The sequence below is a fragment of the Ochlerotatus camptorhynchus genome, unplaced genomic scaffold, assembly GCF_037179485.1.
Source record: "Ochlerotatus camptorhynchus isolate MF236.1 unplaced genomic scaffold, CSIRO-AGI_Acam_v1.1 ptg000432l, whole genome shotgun sequence".
Classification (NCBI taxonomy): domain Eukaryota; kingdom Metazoa; phylum Arthropoda; class Insecta; order Diptera; family Culicidae; genus Ochlerotatus; species Ochlerotatus camptorhynchus.
The window spans coordinates 4,887,777-4,913,000 of NW_027040918.1; the positions used below are offsets into that span (position 1 = coordinate 4,887,777).

The 25,224-nt window shown below is 39.0% G+C and overlaps 2 protein-coding genes across 2 annotated transcripts in view; one reads left to right on the forward strand and one right to left on the reverse strand.

Moving 5' to 3' along the window:
• Positions 1–25,224, forward strand: part of LOC135711377 (nuclear pore complex protein Nup88-like) — a 489,612-nt gene that overhangs the window by 339,195 nt on the left and 125,193 nt on the right. The window lies entirely within an intron of this gene.
• The window catches only part of hec (hector), a 102,158-nt gene that overhangs the window by 47,971 nt on the left and 28,963 nt on the right, over positions 1–25,224 (reverse strand). Inside the window, exons 4-5 of the mRNA XM_065234303.1 lie at positions 25,090–25,181; positions 23,401–23,527 (exon numbers count right to left, since the gene is read on the reverse strand). Coding sequence (XP_065090375.1) covers positions 23,401–23,527; positions 25,090–25,181 — 219 coding nt within the window. The remainder of the gene's footprint in view (positions 1–23,400; positions 23,528–25,089; positions 25,182–25,224) is intronic.

Consider the following 25,224-nt stretch of genomic DNA (forward strand, 5'->3'; position numbering starts at 1 on the left):
TTCTATAGAGAACAACTGGTGCAATGTTGATCAAAGTAGTCGATCGCGTTCAGAAATAACGTCAAATGGAACTCGAAAGAAGAAAAGTAAGAGGTTGTATCCAAGACACGACCATAGATTTGACGTAGGATTACGAAAGGTAGTTATGATGTCACAGCAAAAGTATAGTAAATATTAAATTGATTTCTTAACTCGTTATCAGTGAAAAATTTCGATAGGTTGAAATTCGGAAGCAATTTGATAGTTCTGTTTGTGAGGTGTTACGCATTGGCTCTTCATTTTTGTTTAATTTGGTATTCTAATTTACGTGTTTACGTTTTTCAACTAGTTTGGGGTGTGTTTTGCTTGAATTTAAAAATAATGTGATAACCTACCTAGTTACTAATAACTTAACCTAATTATCAAGATTGCGTATGATCTCGTGATTTGATCTCAGACAGGCGTATCTGAACCTTTCGAGGATGATCGTACTCCGCTCCTCCTGTGTCTGAAGACCATCCAGGCGGTGGATCTCATAATTTAGAGTCCTTGAGACTCTTGATAATCATCCTGAGGATCTTGTTCTGGATCCTTTGGAGTTTGAGGTGATGGCACTTAGCACAGCTCTCCCATATTGGCGTTCCGTACTCAATGGCGGGGCGGATGATTTGTTTGTGGACGGCAAGTTTGTTGATGTTACTCTTGGTTTGTTCAACACGGATGAGGCTGGCGAGCTGTATACAGTAAGGAATCCTTATTGCCGGGGTAACTGGGGCGTGAATAAGGAACCGCGAATAAGGATACCCACAGCTTATGGGATTTTCACTAATGGGGGCGTTTTTCTTGAACCGATTGTTGCCATCTTGGATTACAAAATGGCGTCTGGCATTGATTTAAAGTCTCTTCACGTCATCTCCTATCCAGAAATACCCATATTGTAGAGTATTTGACACTTTTTTTTGAACTGGTAGCCGACATTTTGGATTCCAAAATGCCGTCTGGCATAGATTCCGGACTCTACACGTCGTACCCTTTCCGAAAATATCCATATTGTAGGGTATTTGACAGTTTTTCTTGAATCGATGGCCGCCATCTTGGATTTTAAAATGGCGTCCCAAATCGATTTACAGTCTCTCTACACGTTATCCCTATTCCTTTTCGTTTCCTCGCATTGCACAGCAACATCTTATATGGACAAGCTTTCCAGAAATAACAAAATAAGGAAGTTCATGTGCACACTAGCACCGCGTAGTGAGAGAGTTCTTGAATAATATGACCACCATCCGAAAGGACTTGGTCACCTGAACAACTTTGCTCAAGACAGCAACTTTCTATATGGCCAGGTTCTCGAGATACAGTTTATATAGGAAGTTCACATGCCCATTAGCGCTGCGTAGTGAGAGAGTTCTGAACTATTATGCCCATCATCCGAAAGCACTTGGTCGCCTGAACAACTTTGCTGAAGACCTTCTATATGGCCAGGATTTTGAGATACAGCTTATATACAACAACTTTGTCGAAGACAGTATTGCTCTATATATTGTAACAAATGAGATAATCCACCACAGCCCCTATTAGTGAAAATCCCATAAGCTGTGGGACTATTCGCGGAAAACCCGGCAATAAAGATCCGGTAATAAGGGATACCGGCAATAAGGAATCCGGCAATAAGGATTCCTAACTGTATTTTTTGGAACGAGGGTGACGCGCGGCATAGATGACCCACAGATTGCACCAATACATTTAGGCCTACAATTCCACACCTTCTATAGACCAGGTTGAGCCTTGATAGCTAGCTGCTTGCGGGAACTGACATCCGATTGAAATGTCCAAAATATACTCTTTAACAAATTTATGGTGGTCCAGAAAATGACCGTTTTGTCGTGATGGTTGAGTAATGCTGCGCGAATGAGGCTGGCGAGCTGTATGTTGTTTGGAGCAAGGGTGACGCGCTTGGCATAGATGACCCACAGTGACTCACGAAGAGCTACTGAATCCGATCAGCAGCGATGCGGCTTCTTTCTCCTTTTCTATGAATGCCCTTGTGGGCTCTGCAGCTCACTGCTTGCAGGCTGCCTTTCGTTGTGTACTGGAGAACAATGTTCAACGCCACACACCGAAAGCACTGCTGCTGATGCTGCTGCTGATACTGCTGCTGTTGACACCGACGACCGGACACCACCACACACGGTGATTAGTGAGCACCGTTCAGTGAGACAGGATCGAATTCGATTTTTAAATCTGTGTTAGGGAATGCGCTGCTTGCAGGCAAACGGTAATAATTTTGATCACCATTGCAACAGTTGGACATTTGTGTATTTTTTCAATAGTGACCTAATGAAAATTAATAAACTGTTCATTTAAGCAGATTGGTAGATACATTTTCAATCGTTTGGCTTGTTTAGAATTAAAATCCATCTGCTGTTGATAGAGTTATATGCGATCAACACCTGACCTCTTTTCGTAGCGCGGTCAATTTGGTTTTTTGAAATTAGACCCTAATATGTTGCCGAAAGACGTAATCCTACGTCAGTGCTCAAAACCTATAAGGAAACCCTGAGTGTGAAAAGGAATTAACGGACCTACGAAAAAACTGGAACCCGGGATCGTCAGCGTGATGTGCGTTAAAGCCAACACCGGTCTTTCGATCCGAGAAGTTATGGTAAACAAACGACTTTTAAGGGAGCACTAAGCTATTTTACGTGACGTCTTGATGACAGTTCCTGGCGGGCCACTCGAACGCGCTCGAGGCATTGTTATTGTTTACGTCTGATGTTTTTGTTTTGATTTTGGTCGTGATATATCAACAAATCGGCCCGCTGGTATACGTTAATATAGGTAAACAGAAAAAAAAAACAGCTGACTCGAAACCTCTCGTAAAATGCCTTCTACCGTTTGTACTACATTTTCACCCTATAACCATAGAGGTAACTCTAAGACCAGAAGGTCCCGAAGAAACGTGTTCAACTTTTTGGATCAGTTCTGGTACTTTCATCGGTCCCAAGCAAATCGATGTACCCCTCGAAACATAAGAAAATCTACGAACCCCTCATTTTATCTGTCAAACTTTCATAGCGAATCAAAACAAACATTGTGTAGTACTAGAAGTTTGACTAGAATGGGGTACGTTAATCGATTTGTTTGGGACCAATAGGCTAGTCAAGTAGTGAGCCAATTTAAAATTGATAGTTTCGTATTGATTGTTGCTATAACTTCGTTCACATGAGGGATGGAACATTTGTGTCTGATTCTGATTCATGTTTTCATCTGACTGATTTTGATCACCTTTCACTTCTTTCACCAATTTCTCAATTGACCAATCTGAGGTTGAGGTCTTTTCGAACAAACTGAATCCCTTTAACCAAGGGGCAAGACAGCTGTAATCAGAGTAAATATATTTGCTACGAGTAAATTTGAGTTGCTCGTATACACTCAAAAATGAACAAAGTAGTAGTCTGACTGAATGTTTTCTTTAAATATTTTCATTTATGAGAAAATTTAGCATTGGGCGTCAGATTATCAACTTTAATATAGGCATGATGTCCATGAAACGGCAATATTAAGTTTTTATTATTAAAAGATCCAAGTTACATTGATTTTGTCCAGGCCAGGGGTCTCTTTTGGTTTTTTAGGGATTGATGATCTGCGAAGTTTTTCGTGATGTGATTTCAAGACCAAAGAAGTTGAAATTTTACCTAATGGATGTAATGTCGGTCTAAATGTCCCTAATTTGGGCCCGCACATAAATTCAGCAATCGACTAAATTTTCAATAGCGACTAAAAATATCGATTAGTACCGTCAAAATGACGCGTTATCTAGATAAAATTGATAAATAGCAGATTTTAAGCGATGGGCCCAATCTTAGATCCATAGGCAAGCATTAGAGCCATTTCCCCTATTATGAGAAGATTATTTTAGCTCATGAAAATTAATACTCAACCTCTCAAAATCGATCTAAGATGCTGTTTTTTTTCCTTGATTTATTTTCCGTCGATCTTGTTTTCCGTGCTGAGTACCAATGCTATCGACGCCCAGCTCCCACACATGGACCCTACCTATCGACCCATCAACTCATGAACCGGGGACCAACGGCTTTACTTCCCTTCCGAAGGGGTGAGAGGCAATCACGCTTACCACTATACCACCGGCGTCGCTGAAGAGGCTTCTTGTTCTATGGAATTAGTTTTTGGCATAAGGGAAACTCAACATTTATAATTGAGGTGTACAGTGACCAGCAAAATTAAATTTACAAGCTTCCATAATGGAAGATCAATAAAACTCCGGAAAAAATTTCGCTAGAAAATGTCAGAGTAATGGTCAACTGTCACTAGAAACTTCCGATGTTTCCCCTGATACTCTTAGAAAAAGACAGTTGAAAATTGTGATCAGAAACGGAATAAATTTTGATCGTCTGGTGTTGTTGTGATGATGATCCACATTTAGCACAAATGGAACATAGACGAATGCGGTATTTTATGTAGCTGTTCATCCCAAGTCACAATAGATTAGTTTTGGCCAACTTCATAGTTGATTCTATTCCGACACTTACATGAGCGATCATCGAAGGGATGCAGGAATTCCTTCATCTCTGTTTTGTCATGCTACTTAGAATTGTTTAGAATCCTCCATTTGGGATGACAGTAGTCCTTTCTGAGATTGTCTGGAATCTCCCTGGAATTGTACTGAATCCCTTCTGGGATTGTTTGGGATCCTCTCTGGACTGTCATGAATGTCCTTCAATTTTTACTGAAATCGTCTTTTTGACTATGCAAAATCCCTGTTGGGTTTGCCCGAAGTCCCCTCTGATATTGTCCGGAAGCCGTACTGAAAGTGTATTAAATCTTTTCTGATAATAGTCTGGAATCACTCCTAGGCTAGTTCAGAGTCCCTCCGTCGTAAATCCCCTTTTCGATTGACTAGAATCCTTCCAGAGATTGTACGAAGGCTTCTAGGGATTGCCCAGAATCCCTCTGGGACTGTCCTGACTCCTTCTTGTGATTGTCCATCAGAATCCTTATTATGAGGTTGCTAATGTTTCGCAGCGTGCTATTGCAAGTGCAATTGCCTTTCCATTGCCGAAATATCTTCTTGGTTAAGCTTTAGTTTGAAAGGGCGCCGCTTAAAATATTGAAATACGTATTACAAATTTACAAATGCAGCTACGCCCCTTTGAAAAGTTGCCACTGAATTATTTTTGCTTGACAGCATGGATTTCAACAAAACAACCATACATTGGATTTGCGTAGCGAAAAACATGTTATTGTTTTGTGGATAGGTAGATGTCAAATTGAAGCCGTCCACTAGGGATCACTGTAATAGCCACACATGTTTGTTCCAATTCTAAATGGGCCATGCTTTAGAAAAAAATGAATCATTGGCATCCCTACGTACCTTTTCAATTCCTATAGTATTGTTGACTGAGCCAGAGCCAAACTTGCTGAGTGAATAATTCCACTTACCTTTGCCATGTGATGATTATGACGAATTTATTTTCCCTGGATTGGGATAGGGTCTGCTTGTTTTCTAGCAAACGTCAGGTGGATCGTTTGTTTTTGTAACCTGGCTCGGGTTAAGTTTCGGACTGACGACAAAAAATTCAAGTTCGTACGGGTTGGAACTGAATCAAAATCCAATTAGCTATTAATTAATTTTTCCCTTGGTTTGTTTCCCGTCGATCTTTTTTCCGTACTGAGTTCCAATTATCCCACACCTGGACCCTACCTATCGACCCATCAACTCATGGACCGGGGACTAACGGCTTTGCTTCCCTTCCAAAGGAAGGCGAGATATCAGAAAATCCCGACGGCGCCGACTGGGATTGAACCCAGGCCCTTTGCCCACGCTAACCACTACACCACCGGCGCCGCTAATTCGCTATTAGCTTGTCAAAACATTGTCACTGAATACGCCCTCCTAATGAGTACTTAGGATCAATCACCATCCGTGTGCTTCGAAACCGTCTTCCAGTGGCACTGGTATTCAAGTCAAGTCATCGCTCGAAGCGTCAGTCATGAAGCAGTTTATAAACGTTGTATTCAAGTTGACATTTCGTATCTTCATTGCAATACTGCGGTTGCTTGGATTGTTCCCCTACTGGTATCAGGATTCCAAAAAACAATTCGTCCTATCCATCTTCCTATTTGGCTACTCTGTGATCTTCTTATTGACCTACGCAGTTCTAATTGGACGCTTCTATATAGACCTTTTTCGGTATTTGCATGTGTTATATCCACATTACAATTTCTTTTTGCTGGGTGCCTCCTTCTGCACTGCATACATTGGACCGATTGTAACAATCTCGACAGTGCTCGTATCCGCGACCAGTATTCAAGGCCTACTGAACAGTTGTGTGCGATTGTGGTACGCTCTCCGAACAAAATGCACGGAAAATTACGATCGGAAGCTTCTATTAAGTTTGCTCTTCAAAATGGTTGCCGTAGACGGAGTTAGCTTCATTGGTGGTGGCAGTATTCGTATAATTCAGGGATTTCAAGAACAGCAAATGGCTTGGCTGATCGATGGGGTGTACAATTCATTAATTTACTCTGTACAAGCCTCCATGACAAATATGTTCATAGCTGCTGCCTACTTGGGTGCGCATTATTATCGATTGATCAACCGTAGATTTCTACTCGTACACCAGGGGTTGAAAGATTTCGAACACAATGACCACTACTGGAGGTTGAATCCGAAAAAGAAGCATCTGGTTTACGTCAATCTTTTGACCGAGCTACACAATTTGGTGTTTTGGCATGGCAAAGCTAGCGAAATGGTTTTGAACTTTATGAAATTACACGACGTTCCACTGGTGGCCATGGTTGTGAAAGGGTTTACAATCATCATAACCGGTGTATTCATAGCGTACGTTGCTACGGTTACTGAGCTTCGCAAAAACCAACTTCCGTCCTATTCAACGTATGGACCGGTTATGTATTTGGCCATATTTTACTTTTTTCAGTTTAGTTACCTGACGTCGAGTGCGGCGATTTTTACAAAACGGGTATGGAATTTTTCTACGAAATTAATGCAAATGGATTGATGATCGATTTTTATATAATTACAGGGTGAGAAAACTGGCCGCATGGTGGAAGATATGGCGAGAGAAAGATTTTATGTGGAGTTTGATGAAAAAGTAGGCCGTAAAATCTACATCCTGAGGAGTAAAATGGCTTGAAATTTCATGATATTTTCAGGCTGTAGCATTTAGTTTGGAGTTATTGCACCGGAGTAGTAAAATCATCAACAGTGGATTATATGTCATTGACTTTTCGTTGATGTACTCTGTAAGTAAAGGTTTTCATTGAGGTGCAATCAAAATGATCTGAAATATTGCTTACTGGTTTCAGGTGGTAACGACCATTACATATTATTTAATTGTTTCCGTCCAATTGCAGATAAAAGAAAATAATCCTACATAAGAAAAATAAATAAATTATAATTATGGAACTTTGTGTGAGTGTCAAGAATTGCATCTTGTTGTGATTGTAGTAGTGAATGATTTATCATAGCCACAATGCTGTATGTTAGATAAAGGGTGTTGTTCTGGCAACACGGACTGTTCCGCCTCGCGATCGGTCGATGAGACGAGAAGCAGTTTGGCCGATGAGGCGTGACAAGGTGACAGGTGAAGTTGTAGAAGTGACGAGTGAGAAAGAGAGAGAAAAGATCAGGCATAACATTTGATAACGGCACAAAATCATTTGTAAACCAACTTTCTAAGGCCCTTTACACGCCTACCTGCACGGGACCCTTGCGGAGGAAGTTTATATGCGGCAACCGCCGGGATACTTGAAGGCTGGGAAGGAACAGCTGGTGTGCAAGCTCCAGCGCAGCATCTACGGATTGCGTCAGTCTGCTCGCTGCTGGAACAAGAAGCTGCATGAAGTGCTAGTGAAGAACAAATTCAAGGCAGCGGTGGCAGAACCCTGCCTCTATTTTCGAGACGACAGAAAGGTTAAGGTTTTCCTGTTGGTGTACGTGGACGATCTTCTGGTGGCGTCAATGGATGCAGACGAAATCAAGACTGTACAAGAGTGCCTGAATGCGGAGTTTGAGCTGGTCAATCTCGGAGAAGTGCGACATTTTCTCGGGGTTGAAGTACAGCGTGAAGGCGATGCTTTCAAGATCAGTTTGCGTAACTACATCAACACATTGTTGAAGGTGCATGGGATGGAAGAAGCGAAAACTGTTAAATCACCAATGGACCCTGGATATTTGCGACTGGCCGATTTAGGAATCCCCTTCGACGATCCAACGAACTACCGCAGTCTTGTCGGTGGTTTGCTCTACCTGGCCGTCGTAGCAAGGCCGGATATTGCAGCTTCCGCTGCAATTTTGGGAAGAAGGTTTAGTACACCGAGCGAAGTAGATTGGGTGGCAGCGAAGCGTGTGCTGCGTTTCCTGAAGAGAACGAGAGACTATCAGTTGAAGATGGGTGGAGCCGTTGATCAGCCACTGGTCGGATTCTCCGATGCAGATTGGGCTGGAGATGTCACAAGTCGCCGCTCTACTTGCGGAATGGTGTTCCAGTTTGGAGGCAGCATTGTTTCGTGGGCAAGTCATCGCTAATCGTCCGTTACACTTTCGTCCATGGAGGCTGAATACGTCGCTCTCAGCGAAGCGTGCCAGGAAGCGCTGTGGCTGCGACAGTTACTCAGCGACTTCGGTGAACAGCAAGAAAAACCAACGGTTGTGATGGAGGATAACCAAGGATGCTTGGCGTTTGTACGAACGGAGAGAACCAGCAGACGCTCCAAGCATATTGACACCCGTGAGCGATTTGTGCGGGAGTTGTGTGTCAAGAAGAAGATAGAGTTGCAGTACTGCTCCACCGATCGCATGATCGTTGACATTTTGACCAAGCCCTTGGGTCCGCTGAAGCACCAGGAGTTCTGCGAGATGCTTGGGCTTAAAGAGTACAGCTGAAGAAATGCTTCATTGAGGGGGAGTGTAGAACGGTGCAATGTCATACCTCTTCACCGTACCTTGCGCCAGTTAACATCCACACCTGCCGATGCGTACCTTTCGTACACACATACCTTGTTTTACGCCGGCTGCTGTCAGATCGCAGCATAGGTACAACACAGTTTAATTTTCCTCACTCCAAATCGAACCGCAAGTTGAACGCGTCGTGCGTGTACTATTTTATACTTTTTTAATAAAGAAAGTGTTCATATGTAATTTCGCGAGTTTCATTTATTGATTTCAAGTCGTTCCACCTGAGTTGTTTTCCACTGTGTTGGCCCCCGGACTCTACCTGCCGTCAGTTGGGTCTTCTTCAGGTTCCGCTTGACGATGGCACAATATTTATCGATTGGGCGGAGCTCTAACGTGTTTGGAGGTTTCTTGTCCTTGGGCACCACCTGCACGTTATTGACGGCACACCACTCCATGGCCTTTTTCCCGTAATTTCAGGATGCCCAATCCGGCTTAAACAACACGGAACAATCGTGTTGTTTCAGGAAAGGCAGCAGACGTTTTTCCAGACACTCGTTCACGTAAATTTTCTGGTTAACGGTTCCGGTTGCAATGAAAATATCGCTTTTCAAGCTACATGTATAAACAGTCTGCCAAACCAGATATTTCTTAGCGTACTTCGACAGCCTCTTGCTTGGACGCCATTTCGATAGCTGAAAAGCAAATATCAATCTCAAAATAGAGGCATCTTCATGTTAGATAGCATATCCAACCAACTCTGATAATCGCAAACTTCGCGTATGAAGTAACATAAAAACAATTTGAATGTAACAACGCAAGGCGGGAGTAGCCGTGAACAATGCTGATGATGGTACAGCACGCAACAACCACTCTACTGCTTTCTCTCTGTGATGACTAAGTTGGCCATGACGAGAGGACCAACTCAATACTAACTATAGATACTATACATGGTATAGAAAAATTGCCCTATAACACACTATCGACTGCAAATGCTTTCGTTAATGTGGGGCTTTAGGTAGTGATGAAACGTCGCCAGAACTATTCCACAGCCGCAGACGTATATGAGAAAGTCAAACGGGCACTTTTTTGCCTGAAGATTTGAAGACATACTTCAAATCTCTTCGTACATCGTACGAGCTAGGCAAAGACACACTTGCGTTTGACTTGTACTGTCGCATGGCCCTTCGCTCATTTTCAACTTCTATTAATGTTCATGCTGCCGTACTCTACCTACCCTCTTCTAAGACCATTCTCTAGCTAATTAATTATCACATTAAAGCTTCATGTTAGATAACATTTCCAACACACTCTGAAAATCGCAAAATTCGCGTATGAAGTAACATAAAATCACTTTGAATGTAGAGATTACTACACTAATAAAAATTCAATGATTATTTTTATGTGTCCCACACATGATTTTTTGTAATTTGATAAACAAATGATATATATGTGTCGGACACATAGTTCTTATGTGTACACATACAATTCATGTGTAACCACACATAATATTCATTTGACTCATAAATGTCATGTGTACTTCTGAGTGGATTCTGTTTATGTGTGGACCAAGGGGTAACTCACTCTGCCACCTTGTGTTTAACACTCCAAAAACACAGTTCGACGCACTCCAAACACACTTCCACCAGAATTTTCTATTAATTCTGGCACCACTTCCATGGCTGTTTACATTCGATCAAGTATTCGATTGTTATGTTTATAAACAGTAGCTTTGCATCTACGATGAATGTGTTACTCTTTACTCTTATTGGCAAACAGCAACTGATATTCGTAAAACATGATGGATTTTTCCTTACCTTTTCACTCCACTGAAAAAGCCTGAAAATGTTTTTTCTGCTCCAGACTTAATTATTTACAATAAAATTATAAAACTAGCAAGGTGAACCTGAGACTGAATTATTTTACACCAGCCAGGACACCAGCAGAACAAAACCCGTCCGTCCAGCCGTGTTGATTTTTTTAGAAATGGATGAGGTAAGCTTTTATTCAGCTTTTTTGAAAATAAATTAAACACATAAAAATTTCCAGGATTATTTGTGGATGAAAATCGAAGCAGTGTATGGTAACGTAAGTCTTCACATCAAGTCTATACTGCAGTTATCGAACCTGGTCAGCATGTCATTAGCAAGGCTGATCAGGGAAGCTCATTCAGAGAGATATGCGAGAGATGGCACAGGACGTGGCAGAGAAGGCAGCCATTGGTGGACCATCTCTCGAAAGTTTGTATGGGAGATACGCGGATCGACCACATGAGTTTAGTTTCATGGAGGGAGAGATCCTGTGCATTCTGGATTTTGCGGATATTGTGCGAACAAATGGCATTAGGCCGCGAAATTAGCGAATTTAGAATGCACTACTTGTACCAAGCTTGTACCAAAAAGGTATTTTGACCGACTTCAGTAATGTGACACTTGGTCCTGATCATTCTAAAATCCAAGCTAATGTAGTTGTAACCTTTGAATTAAAATTTTAATTTTCTGTTTCGCAGGAAATATCACTTCGATCACCAATACTTCATGTCAAACTTGATGATTGCTGTGTACCGTTGCCAGGAACAATACCGAGCGGAAATTACTTGTCCGTTGTGTACTTTTGCCGGAAAAAAATACTAAGCTCTCAGCAACCGCTGATGCTGCTGGTAACTGGAACTGGAGTATATATAGTTTTAATTACTTCCGAGATTCCCGCATAGTGACATTAATCACTGCTTCTTAACAGGCAGTAATATAACTTACCTATAACAATCGGGAACGGTCTTGGACAATCGGGAGCTGGGATAAGAAATATATTAAATCATCGCCAATAAACAACTACGATCACAGGGGGATCTGTCATTTGCAGCGTTGTGGAAATAATGGTTGCCAGTAAACATTGTATGTTGTACTTGACGTTTTGACAGCTTTTTTGACACAGAAACACCCTGAAAAACCCAAAAACACACAAGAAACACAATCAGCACAGTGACAAGGTGGCAGAGTGAGTTACCCCCTGGTGTGGACACATCAAAATCATGTGGAATTTTACATGTAATTTTGCCAATAAAAATGTGTCGAATTTTATCAGTGTACTAATCCTATTTTTAAACACGTTTTTAGTCAAATTAAATTCAAATTCGTCACATTGAACACGCAAAGACACGAATCGAAAGGGTTGTTGAAGCCGTAGTTTGTTCTGTGGTATGGGATGGGACTGCTATTAAAGCTGAGTTCCGAAACCTTCGGGGAGAAATGTTTAGCGGAATCTGTGCGAGAAGTCCAGGGCAGTCAATAGATCCTCGCACCGAGCTTGACAAAAGTGAGTTTGGAGTCTAGAATCACACCTAGGTCCCTTACAATTTTACATTTTTCTACTTTTTGGTTACCTAAAAATATTTCAAAAAGAGGTGTTTCTATTTTTTGCCAGATTTTTGCATTAGATCTACATTTCTTAACTAACAAACCTTCTGTAATGATACTACAGTGATTCAACAATTTCCGAGCTAAATCCAATCTTTTCAAAATTGGTTTAAAATTTTTAGAAGTGAGATCAAATGAGAAACGATTCAGGAAATTCCTAACTGAGGTGACACTTTTCAAAGCAGATTCATAACTGAGTCTGAACTTTTTTGAAGTTAGTTCAAACTTTCGAATAAGTCATCAATATTTTTCTAACTGAGTCTAAACTTTTCTGTTATGTTATTCAATCCTTTTTAAAGTTGTCAAAATTTGCCTGACGTGATTCAACATATTACAAATCCAATCTTTAAAGAATTGGTTTCGCATTTTCTGAAGTGAGACAACATTAGCTGATTAATCCTTTTCCTTAATGAATCCAAGGTTTCCTGCATTGATTCAAGTTTTTCCGAACTGAAACCAAACTAGTCAGAACGGGTTTGATATTTTCCTAAGTGAGCTCCAGATTTTTGTTAACTGCTTTGGCATTTGGCAAGGACACAATCTTGCTTAGTGAAAGTGTAGAAAGTTTTCCGAACTGAACCGACAATTTTTTGAGCTTAAATTTTCCAAATGGTGTCCAACCTTTTCTGAAGTGGTTCAAAACCTTCCTTAGGGAGTCCAAACTTTTCTGTTGAGTGATTGAATTATATTGAATGTTAGTCTGAGCCAGTGTTGGCAAAATCAGAAATCAATTGATATTTTTCCGCTCTCATGCGCTCGCAATATCACGCGTGATATTGGAACAAAATATCATGCTTGATATTGATTTTACAAGCTCCTTTGATATTGCGAGACTATTCACAACGTGCAAAAATCAAGCTGAGAGTTGACTCGACACAAAAATAATTCCATTGCACATCGTTTTCTTAGAAAGAGAAAGCATAGTTTGCAATCTCTTTTTAATCTTCACCGATGACAGACGCGAAGGGACTGCTGCAAGCCGTTATGGAAGTTTCGGTTGCATTCGGATGTAAAGCAAAAATCATTAAACTCAATCTCACCACAGTTTGGTGAGATTTGCAGTTGGTGAGTTTTGTTAGCTTGATATTCCGAGCTGCGATATCACAGCTTGCAAAATCAACCGCAGTTGTTTGCTTGTTGATTTTTGTCTGCGAAAATCAAGCGTGATCTTGGGCGTTAGTGAGATTTGATTTTTTGATATTTTCCCAACACTGGTCTGAGCTTTCCTGAAGTGATTTATCTAACTTTTAACGTAGATTCAGCTCCCTTAGATCTCTTCCTCGTTCTTGTGAGATTCATCGTTTGAAAATTAGGCAGAGATTTTAAAGGATGGACCTTCGTGTGTTCATACCTGATGGTAGATTTTTTTTTAAAGCAAGCACAATTGTTGAGAAATCTGGGTTAACATCCACAAAAGTACGTATTTTTATAGAAATTTGGGTTTCTTGATCAGCCAAGTTGGATTTTGGCTCCGTCCTTTAAAAAACAGGCTTGGATGTTATGGAATAGACCATTGTGAGTTCATACGTGATTGTAGATTTTTTTTGAAGCCAGGTTGGATTTCGGTTCAATCTTTTGAAATTTGTGCTTGGATTTTAAAGAATGGAACTTGCTGAATACCGGAAGGACGAACCTGGTTAATATTCACAAAAGAAGGTATTTTCATAGAAAAATAATTTTTCTGTTTTTCCGAACTGAATTTTGGTTTCTATCTTTGAAAAATAGGCTTGTATTTTAAAAGAAGTTGCTGAATCCATACGTGAGGGTTGAATTTCTTCAATTTTTAAGAATACCGAGTTTAAATTCACAAAAGTACGTATTTTCATAAAAACTTTGATTTTTTGTTCTGCCAAGTTGAATTTCGGCTCCGATCTTTGAAAATAGACTTGAATTTTATAGAATGGACTTTGCTGAATCCATACCTGATGGCAAATTTTTTGAAGTGCATGCACAATTTTTTAATAAACTGGGTTTGAATTCTCAAAAGTACGTATTTTTATAGAAAGTTGGGTTTCTTGTTCAGCCAAGTTGAATTTCGGCTCCTTTCTTTGAAAAATAGGAGTGGATTTTACCGAATTGCTGAATCCGTTCGTATTTTCATAGAAATTTGGTTTTTCGGTTCTGCCGAATTGCATTTTGGCTCATATCTTTGAAAAATAGGCTTGTATTTTTTAGAATGGACCTTGCTGAATCCATACGTGAAGGTTGAATCGGGTTTGTAATTCGAAAAGATTTTTTTTTTTTTGGTTTTCCTTTTCTGCTAAGCTGGATTTTGGTACTGTCCTTTGAAAGTTATGCTTAGATTTTATAGAATTGACCTAGCTGAATTCATATGTGATGATTATTTTTTTAATCACACCCAAAGCCAGGTTTAAATTGACAAAACTATGTATTTTTGTTAAAATTTGGTTTTTATGTTCAGCCAAGATGGATTTTGGCTCCTTTCTTTGAATATTACGCTTGGATTTTGTTGAATAGACCTTCCTGAACCCATACGTCTAGTTAAATTTTTTCAAGCACGAATAATTGTTAAGAAAACTGAGTTATATTTGGATAGGGAGGAAGTATGGAAAAAAGAACATTTTTTTCATAAGAACTGTTACGTTTGTGGTATTCCGCTTGATGGTTTATCCGGAATTTATCAATACCCAAAAATAAATTGCTTTGATCCTATTCATCTACATTATTACCAATGTTCTTCCTTGACAGGATACAAAAACTTATGCGCGAAATGTCTTGTTGATAACTCGAGTGTTACTCATAATAAAGTCAACATTTGTGGCATTAGAGTGTCAAAAATCACGGCTTCAAAGAAGTATAAGGCTAAAGCGAAGGCTAAGAAAAAATGTTAGCGTTTGAAATATACGGTTTAGATATAATGTAAAACGAATTTTAAATGTTTTATTTTTTTTGGGTTTATTTTTTACCCCCCCCCCCCCTCCCTCGACTGGTGCGAGCATAGAGTGACAAAAGAAAAACTTGTGATTTGTTCCGGCCTTATGTAGGAAATATCGTTTACGTACAAAATAAAAAGAATTGGGCCTAAATGAGAACCCTGGGCACCCCAGAGGTGACCGAAATAGGTTCTGAAAGTTTATTCTTAAAACGAACTATTTGTTTGCGTTGCGTTAAGTATGATTGGAGCCAATTCAGAAGTCTAGATTCCATTCTTATTTTTTGCAATTTAAAGAGTCGATTCGGTCAAATGCTTTACTGAAGTCAGTATAAAGAGCTTCCACGTGCCTGCCATTGTCCATTGTGTTAAGAATGAAGGTTACAAATTCAAGAAGACCTTCAAAAAAGCCGTGCTGTTTGTTTGTAATTCGATTTTTTACTTGCTGAAAAGTTTTGGGATGCAAGAGATAATGGCAATTTCACGATAATTACGGATGTCAGATTTCTTGCCTGTTTTGAAAATAGGCACCAAATGAGACGATTTCTAAATTTCAGGGAATTTTCCATTTTTTAGAGACATATTGAAAAGGCGTTCTAAAGGAAGGCCGAGTTGCTAGGGGTAAGACAACTGTACTCAGAGTTAATATATTTGAAGTGAGTAAATTTGAGTTACTCATATTAACTCAAAAACAAACAAAGTAGTCTAATATTTTTCATCAAATAATATTAAAACAATCCCCGTCTGACAGAATGTTTTGATTTCAAGATTTAGTTTTCATTCATTAAAAGATCCAAGTTAGATGGCTCTTGTCCAAGCCAAGGGATGTTTAGGTCTCTTTTGCTTTCTAGGATGGATGGCTAAAGTGTAATGTCTTTGAAGTTTTTGGTGATGTGGTGGTGTTAGTCTTTCCATATCCCAGCCATTTATAATTACCCAGGAATCTTTAAATAGCTGAAGACTCTTTCCGGAAATCGGGAAATATTTTCGGTAGTTATTAAAACTTGAACTTCGTTAGGATTTCTCCCGGAAGATTTTTTTGACAATTTCTGGAAGTTTCTTCCAACTTCCCCTTGAAGATTTTGACCAGCTTCTTCGGAAGGATTCTTATGATTTCTCTGGGAGGTCTCGTCTGACTTTGCACGAAAGTCGGTTGTCGGTTCAGTAAACTTGCCCTGGAAGAATCTTCCACCTTCGTCCATTGTTCAACGGAAGTTTCATCGTCTTTTCATTCCAACAGTATCAGATTATAATCAGAAGTCCTAGATTACAATCAGAAGTCCTACCGCTGGAAGTGGAAACTATTTCCCATTTCATCCGGACTTCCAACGGAAAACTTTTCTGAATTATTCTGAAAGTTTCATCCGGCTGCCTGAATTTGCATGGAAGTCTCTTCTAATTTCGTCCGGGAGTTTCCCACAGATTGTGTCAGAAGCGTCTACCGGTTTCGTTTGAAAGATTCTTCGCCAGGAAGCTTTCCTGCCTTCGCACTAAAGATTCGTCAAACTTTCTCCGGAAATTTCTATCAATTTTCCCCAAAAGTTGTGTGGTCATTTTTAATATAACATATGTTTATCATGACCGCGAGTAATCGGTTCAGTTCCTTTAAATCTAGATTTAAGACATCAATTATGTATAACGCAAATGATAACTTGGCTCTGTAAAGTTTATTCGCTTGAGCCTGTACAAATAAATTTATTAATAAAAAAAAATATGTTTATCATGGTTTTCGTACAAATACACTGCTTCTCGGGAAGTAAAACTAGTTTTCTGGGAATCGGAAAATGATAATTCTGGTAAATTGCCCGTGAAGGAAACACTAGATGGTGTGATTTCAAGACTAAGGAAGTAAGAATTTGGCCAAATGTTTTCAGGAAATTAATTTAGCTTATGAAAATTAATACTCAATCTCACAAAATCGGTGAAAGAGGTTTCATATTTTGTTGCACTACATGCAAGGTTGCAAAGACTCATTTCAGCTAAAATAATGTTTTTCGGAATAATAAAACCAAAAGATGGTATGATGGCATGTTTTACTTGTAACTTACAAGAAGAGGTTACAAAGTATGCGTTGGAAACATAAAACCTGTAAATTTTGCTTTCTATGAGTCACAATCAGCGATTTTCTGATCGCTGAGTGAGTGAGTGAGTGAGTGAGTGAGTTTGTGAAAAATCGCTGATTGTGACTCTCATTAAGTGAAATAAACAGGTTTAATATGTCAAACACATTATTTACAACCTTTTCTTGTATCCTACCAATTCAAAATTTGATCATGGCATCTAATTATTTCATAATTTAGAAAAACATTGTTTTAGCTGAAATGAGTCTTTGCAACCTTGACTACATGCCTGAAATAAGGAAACTCTTTCGTGAGCAACATTTTATTTACCAGCATTCATTAAGGAAGAGGGGTTTAAATCTCTGAGAATATTTAGCTGGAAAATGTCAGAGTTAGAGTCAACTATCTCCAGAAGCGTTCGTTGTTTTCCCTGATACTAGTGCAAAAAGACATCAATAGACACGAGTTGAAAAAGGTTGGACAGGAACAGGTTGAATTTTCATCGTCTGCTGTTGTTGTGTTTATCGATATTTAACACAAAAGGAGCATTGTTGAATGCAGTCTTTTATTTATTTGTTCATCCCAGGTCCAAATAGGTTAGTTCTGGCCAACTTCATAGTTGATTCTATTCTGAAACTTAAATGAAGTTTGTCAATGAGCGATCGTCGAAAGGATTTAGGAACCATCAAATACCATTTTTAAATACTGGGACAGAATCTACCTTTGGATTGACTGGATTATATGGAATCCCCCCTGGACAGTAATGAATCCCCCTCAATATTGAGTGCATTTCTTCCTGTGATTGTCCGGAATCCTCCCTGGGATAGTTCATATTCCTTCTTTGGATTTTCCGAAGTTACCATTGATATTGTTGGAAAACCAAACTGGGATTGTCTGAAATTCCCCCTAGGCTTGTTCGGAATCTCTACTGAGACTGTCATAAATCCCCTTTGCGATTGACTGGAACCCTCCTAGAGATTGTACAAAATCCCCTTGTAATAGAACGTCATCGGCATGGCAGTAAAGCAAGACAGCTCTGCTTGTTCCGTAAGGTCACCATAGAAATTTTCCATCGATTTTGAGGGGACAGCTTGTAGTTCCTTTTATACACGTGCAATTGCCCTTTGATTGCTGAAAGATCTTCCCAGTAAAACATTGCAAGCGCATCGTATAAAATGTTGTTGCTTTGCTTTGCATGACAGTATCGGTTGCTATGTGTATTTTATGTTGAGCAACGCGAGTTACTCAGAGTTACTCAAAATTAACTCCGATGTTACTCATGATCAAAAGCTGTCTTGCCCCAAGGTGAGTTGTTCTGAAAGATTCTTCAACAATACAGGTGCAATTCCATAAGGTCCTGGTGTTTTAGATGCGTCTAAATTTTTTAGTGCATTGAGGACTTCATGTTGACATAAATGATTGAAAAATACGTTGTTAGAGACTTCGAGAATGAATGCAAAGAAGTCGCGGTCGCGGTCTTTTTCGGAAAATCTGGTGTATACTTCCTGAAAGAAATTTGCAAAGAGATTGCAGATTTCAGAAGGATTTTTACCTACATTTCCATCAAAATGCATTCGTGACGGAAAATTATAACTTTTCAATTTCGTTTTTGCATGATTGAAAAAGTTCTTAGAATATGATTTGACTTCATTTTCGACTTAACAATTATATTCTTCACGAAATACGTATCTGTCATGGATACCAAAATTAATTAAGTGGAATTAAATGGAAGATAACCCTTTTTTGCTGTTTTATTTAGCATTCCGCTAACAACCCAATTTCATTACTTCATTATGATGGCTACCAAGCCTTTGGGGATTTTCCTTATTAGAGAGTTGTATAGATTTTTCTCCTTTAGCTTACTTAAATCTTTGGTTTTTATTAGTTAGGTAGGTTCCGATTCAACACATTGTAGTTTCATTTTTATACCTATGATCTTGACTTTTTTACCTAGGGGATGAGTACTTAAGGGGGTTAGATTTTGATAAGTTCTTTAGTGGGAATGACACTGATGAAGACTGCACATTGTAGTCGAAATACGTATCTGTCATGGATACCAAAATTAATTAAGTGGAATTAAATGGAAGATAACCCTTTTTTGCTGTTTTATTTAGCATTCCGCTAACAACCCAATTTCATTACTTCATTCATGTGCAGTGTTAATGGCTGTATTGAGTTGGTTGCATATGTTATGATAGTGTTGTAAATTTGTGCTCGTGCATTCCTTTTTGTATAATTTGTGTGCTTTCTGCTTTTTGTTCTTCAAATGTCTTAGTTGTGGATTGAACCACACTGGCAGTTTGTTGTTTTGTGTTCGTCTTCTTCTTTTTATTGGTACGGTTTCTGAAATTATGTTACGAATAATTGAATGAAATCTTTCAAATTCAGTGTCGACATTTCCTTCAATACTTACTATATTTTGCCAATTTATTGTACATAGTCTACGTTTGGCTTATTCGTAATTTGCTTTATGATATTCCGGCACTTCCTCGTACTCCCAGTTGTTGGGGGAAGAAGTATTTTGTATGAAGATTGAATATTCAATTGCTCCCTCTCCTTGGCTAGTTTTTGCACCTTGCTGTTGGTGGGCGGGCTTAATTTCATGCTTTATAGTGGAGTGTTGGAGACGGTAGGTTTATGGTCGGCGTTGCTGGCTCATGCCGCGATAGATTGGTGTCATGGGCAGGCAATGGGGATTGCTAAGCTTCCCCTCTCTGATGATGGTTGAGAGAACCAAAAATCTAGTCTAGCAGTGATAGTATCACACTTGTTACTCCTTTAATTGAGAGCCGCGTCGTAGTACGCTTACGTATAGGCACTGACGTTGGGTGTGATACTGGCGGGTTTTGCCGCAAATCACTCTTATTTTATTTATTTTTACGCAGATAGATTTATTTGGGTTTGCAAGGGAATTATACTATTGAAATATTTCAGAAAGTGCCCTACGGTGCTCCTTCTATTTGCGTGACAAGCTTTCATTGTTGTTTTCATTGAAGTATTACTCAGGAAACAATGTTAAACATCATTTTTGCACATGGTATTGTAACTAATCTTATATGTGCTTCATTTTGATTTGTGATAAGTGTTTGAACTATGGCTCGGGATTTCCACTGTGGTGTGCTTCTATTGTGACATACCCATATGTATTTTTGTGGTGCGACATAGTGGAAACGTGAGAGCGTAATTGGAACATATACCCTATATAATTTAAAAATCAGCTAGGAAATTAACTTCAAAATGAAGCATTTTAGTCACATGAAGGTGTTACCTGGGTCGAACTAAGATATAATAAATAGGTATAGGCTTAAATCAAAAGTACTTGAAACACGTTTAATTTTAGATTACAAGCACAAGTGCAGGTACTTAATAAAGCAAGGGTCATGATTGATTAGGTGAACTAGAGCTTTTAATAATTTATTAAATTAGACTAATGAGATATCATAATCATCAAATGAACTTAAATAAGAAACTTCAGAAAGTCAAATGACATTAAGTAGATTAACAAAAGAATTAGGATGTGGGGGTTCCGCTTAGGAAGGCAATTAACCTTTAAAGTTGTAGAATAAATCTTCTCATTTAGTCTTGAACTTTAAAAAGAAAACGCAGGCAGACCAATAGCATTAAGCAGATTAACAAGGAGAGGAATAGTTTAGGAAATAAGTAAAAGTAGAGGTATGTGACAATTAATAGCTTTTAAACTTTTGGAGGTATTGTATTCCCCTGAGTTTGTTGTACTCGATTACCATATAATTCTCCCAATACGCGAAATCTCTTATATATGCGGTTAAAGCATTTGAGTTAACTTATTTCTTAGTGTTCAAGTACTTACATTTTTACAGTAACAGCAGTCAATGTTAATCTATGAACTAAACCCTAGGTAAAATCGATCTTTCCTTTTGTGGTATTGATGCATGTTTAACTTTTCGCGGCTGTCGGAATCAACGCGCCTACGTCTACGGAGCTTACGCAGAAGTGATTCGCAATGCAGTAGAGCTCACCAAATTTTTTTTTTTTTAATTTTAGCTTCTGTAGTATAGAATTTGTTCGGTACGGTCGCGAAATCTTGAAATGATTGATACGTGTGGTAAAATAACTAAATTGAAACAAAGCTCAACAGTAAAATAAGTAGAATATTTAGGAAGAAAACCAAAATTATTCAACTTGCCAACATAGGCTATCACATTTATTTTGGTGGCACTCTTTAAGTGATAATAAGTTGTTTTTTTTTCTTTACGGTTGTTTCGCGTGGCGTTCACTTTTTGCGCGATTTTCGTATCTTACGTAATTTAGATGTTTAGCTATAAACGGTTTCACTGACTCGAGGTCGTTCCTTAAGCGGTGTTGGTACAGGTTAAACATTTGCCGACTGTCGGATTCAACGCGCCTACGTCTACGGAGCTTACGCAGAAGTGATACGCAATTCGGTAGAACTTGTCAAACGCTTTTGAGCTTATAGAATTTGTTCGGTTTGGTCGCGAAATCTTGAAATGATTGATACGTTCTTTAAATTAACTAATTTGATACAAAGCTCAGTAGTAAATAAGTAGAATATCTAGGGAGGAAACCAAAATTAATCAACTTGCCAACATAGGCTATCACATTTATTTTGGTGGCACTCTTTAAATGATAATAAGCCTTTTTTCTCACTTCGGTTGTCTCGCACGGCTTTCGGAATTCGCGCGGTTTTCGTAACTCACATAATTTAGATATTTCGTTCGAAACGGATTTACTTATTCAATCGGTTTACTACGCGGATGTATCTACGCGCACACGTCACAGCATTTTTTCTATAACTATCTTGAAACAATACATACGGAATCCAGTGTTCAAGCGGCCAACATAGGCTAGTCCTTCTGCTGTATTGTCAAAGATAGAAGCAAAATTTATTCAAATGGGTCAAGTCTTGAAAATTAAGCTGTCACGCAGCTCCAGCTTGATACCCAATAAAAAAAAATATAAAAAAAAAGATTGAATATTCAATTGCTGAGTGAAACACTTCATTTTTTTCATAAAGGTGATAATGATGCATGCACATAGAAGTCTTCAGTACAGTTTGTAAATAAAAGGTCTAAATATGCATTATGCAGATTTTTCACGTAGTTAAGTTGATATAGACCTCAATATGAGATTTTGTCAAAAAGAAATTGTAATGTTTCGACTTCACCTACGATTGGAAGTAAAAATAATTCGGTTTCAATGTCTGTCAAAGTCGCCATAAATATGCAGTTTTATTTCTGGTTTCATATTTCACATGACAGTTTCGACAATTTGGAAAAATGATTCAAAAAAATGTTTGTTCGCATGTTCAGGTGGGAAATACACAACAGTAAAAATGTGTTTTTCACCAGCAATAAGTGCTTTGGCCCAGACATGTTCAAATTTTGTGTTCTTACTAGTTTGTATTTCTTCGGAAGTAAAGTCTGCATTGATGGCAATGAGAACACCACCTCCAGACTTTTTCTTACAAAGATGTAATTATTTTCCCTGAAACGGCACTAAATTATCTTCTTGGTTATCGTTGCATGTACGAAGGCATTTCTTATGATCGCACTTTTATTTTTATACTGCATGAATGATTTAAACTAATAATTTTATTCCTCCACATTATTGATGAGGAAAAAATCACACTAATGCCAACGGATCCTGAAGAATAAATTCACTGAGGAGGCAACCAGCCTCCATTCCATTCCCTTAAAGTCAATCCGCTATTGGTATCCCATCTACAACATCAACTTGGCGATTCCACCTTCATGGCCATCAGCATTCACATCAGCAACAAAAATATGAGACGATAACAGTAGCAACAGCTTTTCAACACACAAAACTCAGCACATTATCGCCATCAGCAACAGGACCAACACAAATATGAACAGGCACCTTAGAAGACAAGAAGAACAGCAGTATACTGGTCCGTGCGAAATTCACTTCGTGTATTATACGAATAAGGCGTAAAATTGACATTTTTGCAGATGACAGGCAATATGAATGTTTCGTAAAATTTACGAAAAATGTGTTTTATCTACGAAACCCATTTTTACGACACGAGCGTAAGAGAATTAACGAATACATATTTTCAGTGTGGCAAGGAATGTTTTGTATTTTGTATGTCGCACTTACCCCACTCTTGTTGGTCACATCCGGATCTTCGACGACGAACTTGTACCAGACGATCCAAAAGAAGCAGCTCAGCGCCAACGAGATGAACAAGTTGATGTGGATGCGTATGCGAGTACATTTCAGAGTCCTGTGGGAAATACACGAAGCAGAAGAAAGTGTAAGAAGTCGAACCGCAGAAAGTTATTCTATTTCATTGCACCATTATCATGGCAATATGGCATGTAAGGGGTGATTGGAGGGAAAAACTCGTTGTCTAGCAACACATCCGAACAAAGTGTTGATGATCGTGGCAGATGGCGTAAAATGACAACGGCAAATAGCATGCTATGAGTGGAATACTTCAAAATCACTCATTGAGTTAGTTTTGCGTCGCTATCCACTGAGAAAAAACGACGTAATAAATGAGCAAAATGAAGCGTCATATGTGACAGATGACGATTTTTTTTGTTCACCACCTGCTGATGGGATGCGAAATCTTGTACACAACCATTGCTCACACTGGAAGTGAACTTTTGCAAAGAGAAAGTTTGTTAATGTTGTATCCCATGTGGGGATGCTTTGCATGAGCATTCAGAATATGTGTTTACATCGATTCTCGAAGGAAGGAGCACAGTAGCGCACCAAATATTGGTAATAACGTGTTTTCAAATCTTCTGAATGTGAATCGAAACATCGAAGTGGAAACATCTTTATAAAAATCAATAACGGTACGATAAATTTTCATCGTAATTCGAAATTCAACCTCGGCAAATTTGGTGGAGGTACCGTTGGGATTTGTAGCCGTAACTGCATGACTGCCACTAGGTAGATACCACTTCGACCCCCCAACAGGCGATATTCGGGCAGAAGCAATCGAAGCAAGCATTGAAAATTTATGACCGCCTTCTCCGCCTGCTTTGATCCTGGTTTTATGTATACAACAGATATATATAGGGGAAATGTAGGTAATGTCGGCCTACATGTCCCTAATTTGGGCCCATCGCTAAAACTCTGCAATTTATCAATTTTATCTAGATGAACGCGTTATTGGGACGTTACTAATGGATATTTTTGGTTGCTATTGAAAATTTAGTTGATTGCTGAATTTATGTATGGGGCCAAATTAGGGACACTTAGGCCGACATTACCTGCATTTCCCCTATATGCGTAATGCAGGATCTTTCCAAATCTTCGGGGTACTCTAAACCAGCATCTGAAGATGAGCAACAGTTTTGCCCTGAACGACGCTTTGGGGGCCCATTTACCTTCCCCATGCAAATGCGCCCTGGTATAACCGTCGCGTCGTAGCGGTTGTAACGTCGGCAGTGATGTAATAAAAGCACATTTAGGGTTCATGTTTAAATGGTCGTTTTTAGTGGGAAGCTAATTTATTGATTGCCGCTAAACGGACCAAAGGATTAATCTGATTATTGTAATCCACCGTAATCATTAGTCAAGGGTAGGCGGTGAAAAAGAATACAACGTTCCCATTTATCCCGGTCGCATTTATAATTGGAAACGACATCCCATTCAAAAGGTTTCTAGGTATCAAATAAAGTAATAACCTCCGCCAATGTTGTTCGACTAATGATCTCAGACAGAAAATAAAAAAACTTTTTCCCTTTTATCAATACCAAGTCTAATAAGCATGTAACTCACCGTAACGAGATTGAAGTTTTAAAAACGACATTTTTCCACCCACAAACTTACCTAAAGCTAAAGAAGACACACAGCGATACGATGAGCGTTATGAGCGAGATGGTGTAGCCACCGATGTACAGGTCGTTCACCAACCGGCGGAACTGTTTCGTTGGTATTTGGTTTGATAAGGGCGAAATAAAGCAA